The sequence below is a fragment of the Trichomycterus rosablanca genome, chromosome 14, assembly GCF_030014385.1.
Source record: "Trichomycterus rosablanca isolate fTriRos1 chromosome 14, fTriRos1.hap1, whole genome shotgun sequence".
NCBI classification, from domain to species: Eukaryota; Metazoa; Chordata; class Actinopteri; order Siluriformes; family Trichomycteridae; genus Trichomycterus; species Trichomycterus rosablanca.
Window position 1 is genome coordinate 2,062,212 of NC_086001.1, and position 12,789 is coordinate 2,075,000.

General features: G+C 45.6%; 1 protein-coding gene across 1 annotated transcript in view; it reads right to left on the reverse strand.

The window, feature by feature from the left end:
* Positions 1-403: 403 nt before the first annotated feature.
* The window catches only part of dctn1a (dynactin 1a), a 31,791-nt gene continuing 19,405 nt past the window's right edge, over positions 404-12,789 (reverse strand). Inside the window, exons 15-27 of the mRNA XM_063008269.1 lie at positions 11,508-11,676; positions 9,272-9,334; positions 8,845-9,057; positions 8,535-8,696; positions 7,361-7,492; positions 6,737-6,862; positions 5,170-5,312; positions 4,849-5,015; positions 4,589-4,716; positions 4,142-4,334; positions 2,474-2,547; positions 2,297-2,386; positions 404-917 (exon numbers count right to left, since the gene is read on the reverse strand). Coding sequence (XP_062864339.1) covers positions 777-917; positions 2,297-2,386; positions 2,474-2,547; positions 4,142-4,334; positions 4,589-4,716; positions 4,849-5,015; positions 5,170-5,312; positions 6,737-6,862; positions 7,361-7,492; positions 8,535-8,696; positions 8,845-9,057; positions 9,272-9,334; positions 11,508-11,676 — 1,801 coding nt within the window. The 3' untranslated portion in view covers positions 404-776. The remainder of the gene's footprint in view (positions 918-2,296; positions 2,387-2,473; positions 2,548-4,141; positions 4,335-4,588; positions 4,717-4,848; positions 5,016-5,169; positions 5,313-6,736; positions 6,863-7,360; positions 7,493-8,534; positions 8,697-8,844; positions 9,058-9,271; positions 9,335-11,507; positions 11,677-12,789) is intronic.

The following is a 12,789-nucleotide window of genomic DNA, read 5'->3' on the forward strand; positions in this document are numbered from 1 at the left end:
AGAGTAGGTCGATAGCACCTGCTGAGAACGGAACCCTGAACTCCCATCATATTAATTTATTATTCATAGATTTAAATATGGAGCGCTGTGGTACATTTTGGATTTAGGGTTCGAATCAGCAATGCTATCCACCAGTCGGGCATCTATATACGTTTACATTTTTACCATTTAGCAGACGCTTTTGAGGGTTAAGGGCCTCGCTCAGGGACCCAACAGTGGCAACTTGGTGGTGACGTGGCTTAAACCGGCAACCTTCTGTTTACTAGTCCAGTACCTTAACCACTGAGCTATCACTGCCCTGACATATACAGACATGATTGGCTATGTCTGAGGAAGGGGTGTGTGATTGGTGCCCAGAACCACATAAACCACCGTAAACCAGTGCGACCCTGACCAGGATAAGTATGGATGTATATTCGAACATATTTATTTATTTATTAGTGTAAATGCTTATTAGAGGGTTCGAGTGGGATAGAAACTAAACGACAAATCAGAAAAGCATTCCAATAAGTTCCCATAAAATTGGGGTGCAAACTGGGTGCCGATCTTGCTCAACCAATCAGAATCCATTTAGCTGGAATAGAAAAATCCTCGACTTCATGGTTTCGCTTCCAGCACTTGATCATTCAGAGCGTTTCTTTCTAAATGGCTAAAGAATGGAGAGGAACCGGAGCGGCAGAAACAGAACTGAGGTGATTCTTTGGCGTGGCAGAAACGAAAGCCCGGTGAAGGAAGTTCCTGAGAGAGGACAGGAAGAACCGTGTAGGAGCATCTCTTTAGGTCATGAGGAGGCGGTGCACGCGCTGGAGCTGATGCTGTGACAGGACGAGGGAGTGAGAGCGCTCCTCACCGCGGGTGCAGGGGAACATCACCTTACCCACCAGAACCGTGCCACACGTCTTCTTCTCCTCCTCCGCCTGATATACACAGAGAGAATCAAGAACCAATCAGTGCTGTATTATACACTAAGTTCTAATAAGATATGGACTCATAAGGCAGATTATTTAGACGCTCTTTTTTTACGTCAGCACAGTTTTAGCGTACTAAGCGAACAGTTAGCCTCAGGACGTTCAAACATTTCCAAACCCGCCCTCCGCGTACCGAAAGCGCTTAAACTGTCCCTGACGTCCCAATTTACAAATAAACAACTCCTATAATTACACCTTTATTTTTTACATTTATTTATTTACAATTGTTCACTTTGCATCGTGCTTCCTCTCTGTCTATGCCGAACCCCGCCCTGACCGAGGAGATCGAAGCTACCCCGTATCCCCTCCGAAACACGAGCAGCAGCCGGATGCATTTTTGCCACCCACACACTTATGAGTTTGGCGCCACCTAGCGCTGCATGCGGAGAGACACACCCTAAGGGCGCTCCTCCTCATCTCTCGTGCAGGCGCCTCTAATCAGCCGGCAGAATGTCGTAATCGCATTCTGACAGAGAGAGGACCCACATCCGGTTCTTTGTCCCGCCCCCCCCCAACCGAGCAACCGGCCAATCGTTGCTGGATTCGATACCACGTACTCACAATCCAGCCCTGGTTGCAGCGCGTCTTTTTACCGCTGCGCCACCTTAGCGGCATAATTACACCTTTATACAAATTAAACGTCAACGAGAATTTATTTACATTTAAAAAGAACTCTGTTGGTTGCCCCGTATTCCATCCGTCCGCCATATGTGTCGTCTTTTATGACGAAAGTCGTGCCGCACTGAATGCTGGGATTGCCCTCAGCGCTGAGGAGGCGTCGGACGCTCCCTCGTCATTCAGTCAGATCATCACTCAGAATTAAGGCGCCTCAGTAGGAGCATTTTGAGGGAGCTAAGCATTTAGACACGCCCTGTTCTCGGGAGTGTAGGATGATGAGTAGTATGTGGACTTTGTGTGAGTGGTGTGTTTTCACCACACCCACTGCTAACAGTTGTATAAAAAAATTATATAAGGTAAATGATATGCTTTTAACATTATGATTTTATGATTTTATTTATGCAGACCCGCGCACAGCCCTTAACGGAACCCTTTTTCACACATGCATTCTGCACAGGCGCATCTCTGTCTGCTAATCAGGGTCCTTGTACAGCGTCTAAAGACCCCACCCGCATAGTCCGGTCATCCCCGCCCTAGCAGAAACGTGTCTGCTGCAGGCACTGCCAATTATGCCCGCTGGATGGAGTTCAGAATCTCAGCGCTGGTGTGCTAGCAGAATATCCCGCTGCGCCACTACGATTACAATCTGAATCCTGAATTCAAAGTGCATAAATATGACCATATAAGGTGACCACGCCCGTCTGTCTCACCTTGACGAAGGAGGAAGAGGGGAACGTAGCAAAATCTGAGCGAACCCGAGCTCCCGTCTGCTGGTTCACCACGTGCTCCGACACCTCACCCTGAAAAGAGCAACAAACACACGCGAGAGAGTGAACATACGTGTATTAAAGAGCTGCATTATGCTGAAATCTTGGGCGTGTCGGTACCTTCAGCTTGTCGAGGGCGTCGCTGAGAGACTGCAGCCGGGCCGTCTGCTCCAACAACTGAGCACTCGCACTCACTGCACACAAACAACACACTTAGTGCTTACAGGGGTGTGGAAAAAAGTATTTGCACCTTTACTGACGGCTTCTCTTGCTGAATGCAACTGGTTACATCATGGACAGCAGCAGTGACTGCACTAAATATGTCTTATATTTTTATACTGGTCATTCACATCACTGTGGACAAACTGGAGCTCTCTTTTCTTTTCGGTCATCAGCTGTCCCTCTCGTACAGATATTAAAACTGACCCTAGCTCAGTCTAGCCACGTCTGCAGGTCTCCTATTCTGACTTATACGATACAGGAGTTGAATAACTGAATAACTTAATAACTAAAATAAATAAAATAATGTTTTTTTTTTTATGCATTTCCCACAATTCCCTTCCAATCTAGTCGTATCCAATCCCCTAAACGTATTTCACCTCCACTCCTGACCCAGGAGGGCCGTAACTAACGCACGCCCCCTCCTCCGACGCACCAGACGGGTTTATATGGAGATCTGTATTGTGCACGGAGAGTCACACACTGATCCCCTTTATCCCCTGTCTCTGTGCAGCACCATCGATCAGCCAGCAGAGGTCGTAATTACAGCAAATATGAGGAAACGAGCCGAGATTCTAAATCGCAAGCTTGTTAGCGTGTTTTACCATAAAACGATGCTTATTTCATGACGTCCTCTTTGTGCAATATGTTTGGAAATCAGAAAGAACTTATTGTATTGTATTGTACTTCTTAAGTTTTTTATATGACATACTAAATATTTTATTCTATTTATTCAATTACACAGTGTGTACAACATTACTTGTGTACTTAAATTATTTGTACTTTAATACTTTTTGCTTTAAAGTACCTGCAGCTGCTGTAATAACTGACTTTCCCTATGGGATTAATAAAGTTATCTGTGTCTGTATATCTATCTATCTGTCCGTCCGTCCGTCCGTCCGTCCGTCCATCCGTCCGTCCGTCTATCTGTCTGTCTATCTATCTGTCCGTCCGTCCGTCCGTCCATCCGTCTGGCTGTCTATCTGTCTGTCTGTCTGTCTGTCTGTCTGTCTGTCTGTCTATCTATCTGTCTGTCTGTCTGTCTATCTATCTATCTATCTATCTATCTATCTGTCTGTCTGTCTGTCTATCAGTCTATCTACCTATCTATCTATCCGTCTGTCTGTCTGTCTATCTATCTATCTACCTATCAGTCTATCTATCTGCCTGCCTGTCTGTCTATCTATCTATCTATCTATCTATCTATCTATCTATCTATCTATCTATCTATCTATCTATCTATCTAATCTGTCTGTCTGTCTAATCTGTCTGTCTGTCTATCTGCCTGCCTGCCTGTCTGTCTGTCTGTCTGTCTAATCTGTCTGTCTGTCTGTCTATCTATCTATCTTTCTATCTAATCTGTCTGTCTGTCTGTCTGTCTATCTATCTATCTATCTATCTATCTATCTATCTATCTATCTTGTCTGTCTGTCTGTCTGTCTGTCTGTCTGTCTGTCTGTGTCTGTCTATCTATCTATCTATCTATCTATCACTTTTAAATGCCACTGTAAACATCGTTATGCATGTATCTAATCTTTTACACACACACACACACACACACACACACACCTGGCGTTTTCCCGGTGATGTCCACCACTTTGACCCCTGCGCTCATTTTAAGCAGGTTGCTCAGCAGCAGATCCGTTTTGCGGTACAGCGTTCCTGAAACTCCATCGTTCAGGGCGCCGTCCTTCATCACGCCGGTCGTGCTGGGCACACTTAGGGGAGTGAGAGACGCCAGCTGAGCCTTCATCTTCTCTGCCTGTCAGTGACCAAAAGAAAGAGAGTTTTAACCATCTTATAATTAAAGACGAGTCGATCTTCTACAGTGACGGCAACCAAAACAAAGTTACGGAGTAGACTGGACATAAGGAACACACTTCGGGTGTCATTGTCTCCCATCACCCCTAGGTGGGAGCATCTCGTTAAAGTTTTTAAAGTCTAATAAACTCCTTCCTGGTCCTGATTCTCATCACTGCTAACCAGAATCTCAGCGTCTTCATCTCCGCCACTCACCTTCAGTCTGTAGTTTTCATTCTTGAGGTGTTTGATGGTGAGTCTCTGAACGTCAATCTGCTGCTTTAGAAGAGGAGAGTCCACCACCTGTACAGAACCCGACAGTCCTACACCGGGGACCACACCTCCTACGATCACACAAACACACACACAGGTTCAGCATTACAAACACCCTAGTTTAATTTATTCCTAATTTTATTATTATTTATGTGTGTGTGTGTGTGTGTGTGTGTGTGTGTGTGTGTGTGTTTGTATCTCACCCGCAGTGGTTCCCGTAACGATAGAGGCGATGCCAGATGCCGGTGATCCGCGCAGCCCCTCGATGGTCATCCGGGACTGACTGCTGAGTCTCTGCTTGAGCTCCGCCTTCTCTGCCTCCAGCTGATCAATATCAGCCTGCAGAGCGTCCATCGTCTCCTCAAACTCCCTAAACACACACACACACACACACACACACACACACAAGAAACGGTAATGATAAGGTTTTAGAAAACAGAACGACAACCTGCGACACACACAGAGTACACACACGGTACACACACACACACACACACACACACACACACACACACAGTACACACTTTTCCTTTTTCTTCAGCAGGGTCTGAGTTTCATCCAGTTTGGTCTGGATTTTCTCGACTCTTTCATCTGCATCTTTGGTGGAGGTGTCCAACTTCTTCTCCAGCAAACTCAAACGCACATTCGCCTCGCTCAGCTCCTCTCCCTGAGAAAAACAGAGAGACGGACGGAGAGACAGAAATTCATAAATAATACAAATAAACAAATGCAGATCAGGGAGAAATTGTTAAACAGAGGGACAGACAGACATACGGACAGAGACAGACAGAGAGATAGACACAGAGAGAGAGATAGACAGAGATACAGACAATGACAGACAAATAAATAGACAGAGATGGACAGACAGAAAGACAAACAGACATCCAGACAGAAAGACAGTCAAACAGACAGAGAGACAGACAGAGAGAGAGAAAGACAGACATCCAGACAGACAGACAATCACACATACAATCACACAGACAGAGAGACAGTCACACAGACAGAGAGACAAACAGACAGACAGAGAAAGAGACAGACAGTCACACAGACAGAGAGACAGTCAGAGAGAAAGACAGAGAGAGAGAAAGACAGTCACACAGACAGAGATGGACAGAGAGAGAAGAAGACAGACATACAGACAGAGAGAATGACAGATAGAGAGACAGACAGAAAGACAGTTACACAGACAGAGATGGACAGATAGAGAGAAAGGCAGACATACAGACAGAGATAGACAGAGAGACAGTCACACAAACAGAGACAGAAAGACAGACAGAGAGACAGAAAGACAGACAGAGAGACAGTCACACAAACAGAGAGACAGTCACACAAACAGAAAGACAGAAAGACAGACAGAGAGACAGTCACACAAACAGAAAGACAGTCACACAAACAGAAAGACAGACAGAAAGACAGACAGAGAGACAGAAAGACAGACAGAAAGACAGACAGAACGACAAACAGAGACAGACACACAAACAGAAAGACAGTCACACAAACAGAAAGACAGACAGAAAGACAAACAGAGAGACAGTCACACAAACAGAAAGACAGACACACAAACAGAAAGACAGACACACAAACAGAAAGACAGACAGAAAGACAAACAGAGAGACAGACACACAAACAGAGACAGAAAGACAGACAGAGAGACAGTCACAAACAGAAAGACAGAAAGAGAGACAGAAAGAGAGATGGACAGAGAGAGAAAGACAGACACAAAGACAGAGAGACAGACAGAGATGGACAGATATAGAGACAATCACACAGACAAAGAGACAGACAGACTATTGGTACAACAGTATGGTGGACGAAGAAAAAGAAAAGAGGAATTTTCAACCAAAGTAACTATGGATAATGAGATAAAAAATTCTTTAAATAATAAAAAAGTAAAATAAAGAGAAGAGATTTAATACAATACATTTATAGAATAAAAATTTTTTAAAAATGAGAGTAAATGAGTGTAATCATGCACTGAATGATGCACTGAGTAACACAAAGGAAAAGCCGTTGCTCAGAGTTGCAGAATGTGGGTGAGGTGTGTGTGTGTGTGTGTGTGTGTGTGTGTGTGTCAGTGTTTATGTATCTTACTTTGATCTTGAGAGACTTCTTCAGCTCCTTGATGACCGTCTCTCTGTCTTCCAGTTTAAGGCCGAGTCCTTCGGCGTCGGTGATCTCGGCTCTCAGAGCGGCAGCGCGAACCTCTACAGGAGGAACCTACACACACACACACACACACACACACACACACACACACACACAGCGCTGGATTAATACATCCTACTTTCACTACGCAGACGTCAATCAATCAGTCAATAAAAGACTCAAGACTGGCCATTTAGCACGGGAGTCAGACACGTTTGTGTTCAAGAAATGTGCGTCTATTTTTTACTCTTGATCTTTAGACAGAAAGCAAACAGTTCATGTGTGAAAGCTTGTTTCTGATTTAAATCAGTTCTGCAAAGTGGAACTACATTCGCTTCAAAGCGATGTGAAAGAAACAAATTCTCAAAGTACTTTTTGACTGGCGACTGTGTGTGTGTGTGTGTGTGTGTGTGTGTGTGTGTGTGTGTGTGCTGTGCTTAGTGTCCTTAATCTAGCAGATTTTGTTTAGGTGACAAATATGCAACACAGAAAAGGGGGCATTTACTTTTTCACACCACAGTACGTTGCTGCAAGTTCCATTTTTTTTTCGTGTGTGTGTGTGTGTCTTACCACACGTTGTGGTTTCTCTGAGTCATACTCGCCCTCCTGCATGGCGGTGCCCATCTTGTTCATGGTTGTAATGACTGCGCTGCATGACTGGCGCAGACACTCTCGGGGGTTCAGATCTTGAGTGCCGTGAACCTGCGCACACACGTACACACACACACACACACACACACACACACACAGAGAGAGAGAGAAGGGTATCATACTTGCTTACTTAACTTCTCACATCGGCACTGTAAGAGCTGAAAGTTCACAGAGGAAACGTGAAGTGTGTGTGTGTGTGTGTGTGTGTGTGTGTGTGTGTGTGTCTATTTTTATTTACTAGAATTCTGGTGCACAGCAGGGCTCAGAAACATTAAAACCAGCAGCCCTGATATCGTGCACGTCCCTCTCGTGTGGCCAGACAGCTCTGACCAAGAGGCATGGACTCCCACAAGACCTCCGAAGGTGCCCTGTGGTATCTGGAACCAAGACGTTTGGGGGCGTGTCTAAATCCTTAGATCCCTTAAAATGCTCCTACTGAGGCGCCTCAGTAATGATCTGACTGAATGACGAGGCATAGCTGAAGGCAAGCCCAGCATTCAGCGCGGCACAAAAACTACAAACATGGCGGACGAATCAATGCGGAGCAACCAACGGAGTTCTTTTCTAACGTAAACAAATTCTCATCGATGTTTAATCTGTATAAAGGTGCACACAAGTCGTTTATTGGTAAACTGGGGCTGGTCAGGGACAGCTTACGTGTTTTCAGTACACGGAGGGCGGGTTTGAACATCCTGAGGCTAACTGTGTTAGCTTAGTAAGCTAAAACTACGCTGGGGCAAAAGCAGAGCGTCTAAATAATCTGCCACATGAGTTCAATGCCTTATTAGAATCCTCTCTACTGAGGCAGCTGATCAGGTAGGTAGTAGAGGGAGCAGATCGGGCGGGTCGATAGGTTTTCACTAGGTTGCTCTGCCTGTGCATGACACTAAAGGGCGTGGTCGTATGTGGGCGTGGCCATATGGAGACAAGAGAACATTTAAAACCATGATTTATTTTTTTATTTAGCAAGGTGGCTGACCGCACCTTTAATGCTGCCCTAAACACACACACGTAGCACATTACACTGATATGTCATATTAAATAAATAAACAACCATATAAACATTAAAACGTGTGTGTGTGTGTGTGTGTACCTGCTCAACCGCTTTGAAAATGGCTTCCTCCAGGGTGGGTGCGCCCAGCCCCTCCTGTTCTGAGACCGTAGAGATGAGCTGCGCTCCAGCTGCGGCCGATTCCTGCAAGACCGCAACTACGCAGCCCAACTGTTTCCTGCACTCTGCCAGAGACTCACCCACCTACACACACACACACACTTAAAATTAACCTCACGCAGTGTGTGAACTCAGTGTGTGTGTGTGTGTGTGTGTCTGAGAGACCACTTTCTAAACACAAGGTGTTACCCAGGTAAGGTGGGGGGCTTAAGCCCTGGTACGCACACCGTACCTGAGGGGCGTAGGACAGAGCTGCGGGTATCCCGGGCGCATCGGTGCCAGGCATCCTCCTGCGAATCTTCTTACAGAACTGCTGAATGTCGCCGCGGGACAGGTCCAGGTCCCTCAGCAGCTGAGCCAGCTCCGCCCCTTCTTGGCCGGGCTGCAGGAACGAACGCAGGCGCCCCAGCTCGGCTCCCATGCAGTCCAGGGCGCTCTGGGTGAACTAAAAAGACACACATACAAGGAAATGTTGACCTGAAGTGCCTCCCATGAGACGAACTGTTTGATATGAGGCGCTATATAAGAAGCACCAGTTACCCAGTTGTACCTCCTTACCGCTGCAGACCACGACCCTGTCCGAGGAGGGCTGTACCTAACCCACACCCCTCCACACCTAGACCTGTGTATTAGTCGACTATGAGGAGTGTGATGTGTACCTTGATATGGTCGGCCAGCTGGACAGTGCAGATGTGCTCGGCCAGGTGGATGCTGTAGAGTTGCTACGACAGATTAAAAAACAAAAAATAAGTACAAAATATGCAGGGACACTTGATTATGTGGTTGTCTTGCATCCTATTTCCCCCTAAACTGTTGAAACAATGTAAAAAAAGCATTAATTTTATAATTAAGTACATAATTTTTGAACTATAGAGCACACTGATGAGCCAAAATATAAGGACCAGCTCAGATTTGGACTCCACAAGACATCTGAAAGGGTTCTGTGGTGTCTTGTCTGATACCAGGTCCTTCAACTTCTGTACTTTGTGAGGTGAATCCTCCTAAAAGAGGAACATCATTTCAACAGGTAAACAGCATTCCTCAAAACCAGTTGCCTTTTTAATCATTGCTCTGATGTCCGGTTCTGATGCCCGGTGTCTGGTCATAACGATTCTGTCCTTATATGAAGGTATTTCAGGTCTTTATGCTCATCAGATCTGCTGCATTCAACACATCAACATCTAATAGATCCCTCACCCTCACATGTATCATCAGATCAACATCTAATAGATCCCTCACATGTATCATCAGATCAACATCTAATAGATCCCTCACCCTCACATGTATCATCAGATCAACATCTAATAGATCCCTCACCCTCATATGTACCATCAGATCCACATCTAATAGATCCCTCACCCTCACACACACCATCAGATCCACATCTAATAGATCCCTCACCCTCACACACACCATCAGATCCACATCTAATAGATCCCTCACCCTCACACACACCATCACATCCACATCTAATAGATCCCTCACATGCACAATCAGATCCACATCTAATAGATCCCTCACCCTCACACACACCATCACATCCACATCTAATAGATCCCTCACATGCACAATCAGATCCACATCTAATAGATCCCTCACACGCACCATCAGGTCCACATCTAATAGATCCCTCACATGTATCATCAGCTCCACATCTAATAGATCCCTCACCCTCACATGTATCATCAGATCCACATCTAATAGATCCCTCACCCTCATATGTACCATCAGATCCACATCTAATAGATCCCTCACCCTCACATGTATCATCAGATCCACATCTAATAGATACCTCACATGTATCATCAGATCCACATCTAAAAAATCCCTCACATGCACCATCAGATCCACATCTAATAGATCCCTCACATGCACCATCAGATCCACATCTAATAGATCCCTCACATGCACCATCAGATCCACATCTAAAAAATCCCTCACATGCACCATCAGATCCACATCTAATAGATCCCTCACACGCACCATCAGATCCACATCTAATAGATCCCTCACATGCACCATCAGATCCACATCTAAAAAATCCCTCACATGCACCATCAGATCCACATCTAATAGATCCCTCACCCTCACATGCACCATCAGATCAACATCTAATAGATCCCTCACCGTCACCCTCACACACCATCACATCCACATCTAATAGATCCCTCACCCTCACACACCATCAGATCCACATCTAATAGATCCCTCACCCTCACACACACCATCACATCCACATCTAATAGATCCCTCACCCTCACACGCACCATCAGATCATCATCATCTAATAGATCCCTCACCCTCATATGTACCATCAGATCAACATCTAATAGATCCCTCACCCTCACATGTATCATCAGATCGACATCTAATAGATCCCTCACCCTCATATGTGCCATCAGATCAACATCTAATAGATCCCTCACCCTCACACACACCATCAGATCCACATCTAATAGATCCCTCACCCTCACACGCACCATCAGATCAACATCTAATAGATCCCTCACCCTCACACGCACCATCAGATCCACATCGAATAGATCCCTCACCCTCACACGCACCATCAGATCATCATCTAATAGATCCCTCACCCTCACACGCACCATCACATCCACATCTAATAGATCCCTCACCCTCACATGTATCATCAGATCAACATCTAATAGATCCCTCACCCTCACATGTATCATCAGATCAACATCTAATAGATCCCTCACCCTCACATGTATCATCAGATCCACATCTAATAGATCCCTCACATGTATCATCAGATCCACATCTAATAGATCCCTCACCCTCACACTGGCTACAGAATACTAATTGAAATGCACATTTTTGGGAAGCCTGACAGCAGCAGAACAGCGATACGTACGTATATGTGTGTTCTTATACCTGGTAGTACTTGATAGCCTTGGTGAGAGGCTCCACTTGCACGGTCTCATCCAGCTGATCTTTGTGCAGCAGCTCGATGAGGAAGTCCAGAGAGCGCTCGTGCACACTCATCTCAGAGTACAGCGTTCCCATCCGCTTAAACACCTCCACGTTACACTCGTTCAGAGCCCTGGAGGAGACACACGCAGAAACCTAGATCATCACACATAACAGCGACTGAAACTTCATACACAAGCTTTACAGACTTGGTTTCCATGGTTGACTAGCCACACACGAACCACAATGCCACCAGGCAGCCAGAGTGGTTTCAAGCACACAGCTACTGGGCTGTGGAACGTTCCTATGACATTCTAGACAAGATTTTGCTGCAGTAGTTTAAGAAATCTCTTTTCCTGTTTACAAAATGGTTTGGTAGGTTAGATGTGAGTCAACTGGATGCAGAATTTGGGTAAAATCATCTAGTGCTTTTATTTATTTATTAAGATTTTAAGGTGATGTTTTACACTTGGGTTACATTTATGACACTACAGATAGTTACAGGTTACCAGTTCACCTCACTTACACGCCTTGTGGGATTTCTGGGAGGAAACTGGAGCTCCTGTAGAGAACCCATGCAAACTCCACACAGTAAGGGCCTTGGAACCGAACCCAGGTCACTTCTGCTGTGGGGCAACAGTGTGACCCACTGAACCACCATGCTGCCCCAAGACCTAGTGGTAAACGGTACAGTACACAGTCCAAGCAATTGAGGGTAAAAGGCCTTGCTTAAGGGCCCAACCGTGAAAACCTGGTGGTGGTGGGGTTTAAACCAACAACCTTTTGCTTACTAGTCCAGTACCTTAACCACTAGGCTACAACTGGTCTAAAAGCGCTACCAAACAACACCAAAATAGTCAAGGCTGTTCACAAACTTTTGGCCCGTGCAGTGTATAAAACAAAGCAAGTAAAGCACTACTGAGCAGAAACGCACACTCAGCCCTTTCCCGTCTCACACAGAGGGCGTCTGATGTTCTCAGATCCGTTTTTCACACCTAGCTGAAGAGGAAACAGCTTATCGGCCGCTTCATCTCTCCTCCTTCAATTATTCACCCAGAGAGACCGAGCCGTTGCATTTGAGCCTGGGAGGAAAGCGAGACCGCCGAATTGCACCCGGATGCTTTAATCATTCTCATATAAAGCTAACTTTATTCGGCGTGGCACCTGTGGCTGTGCGATGAAAACGAGGGATAACGAGACTAGTCGAAAAGTGTGACACAGAACCAATCTGAAAACAACAAGTGTA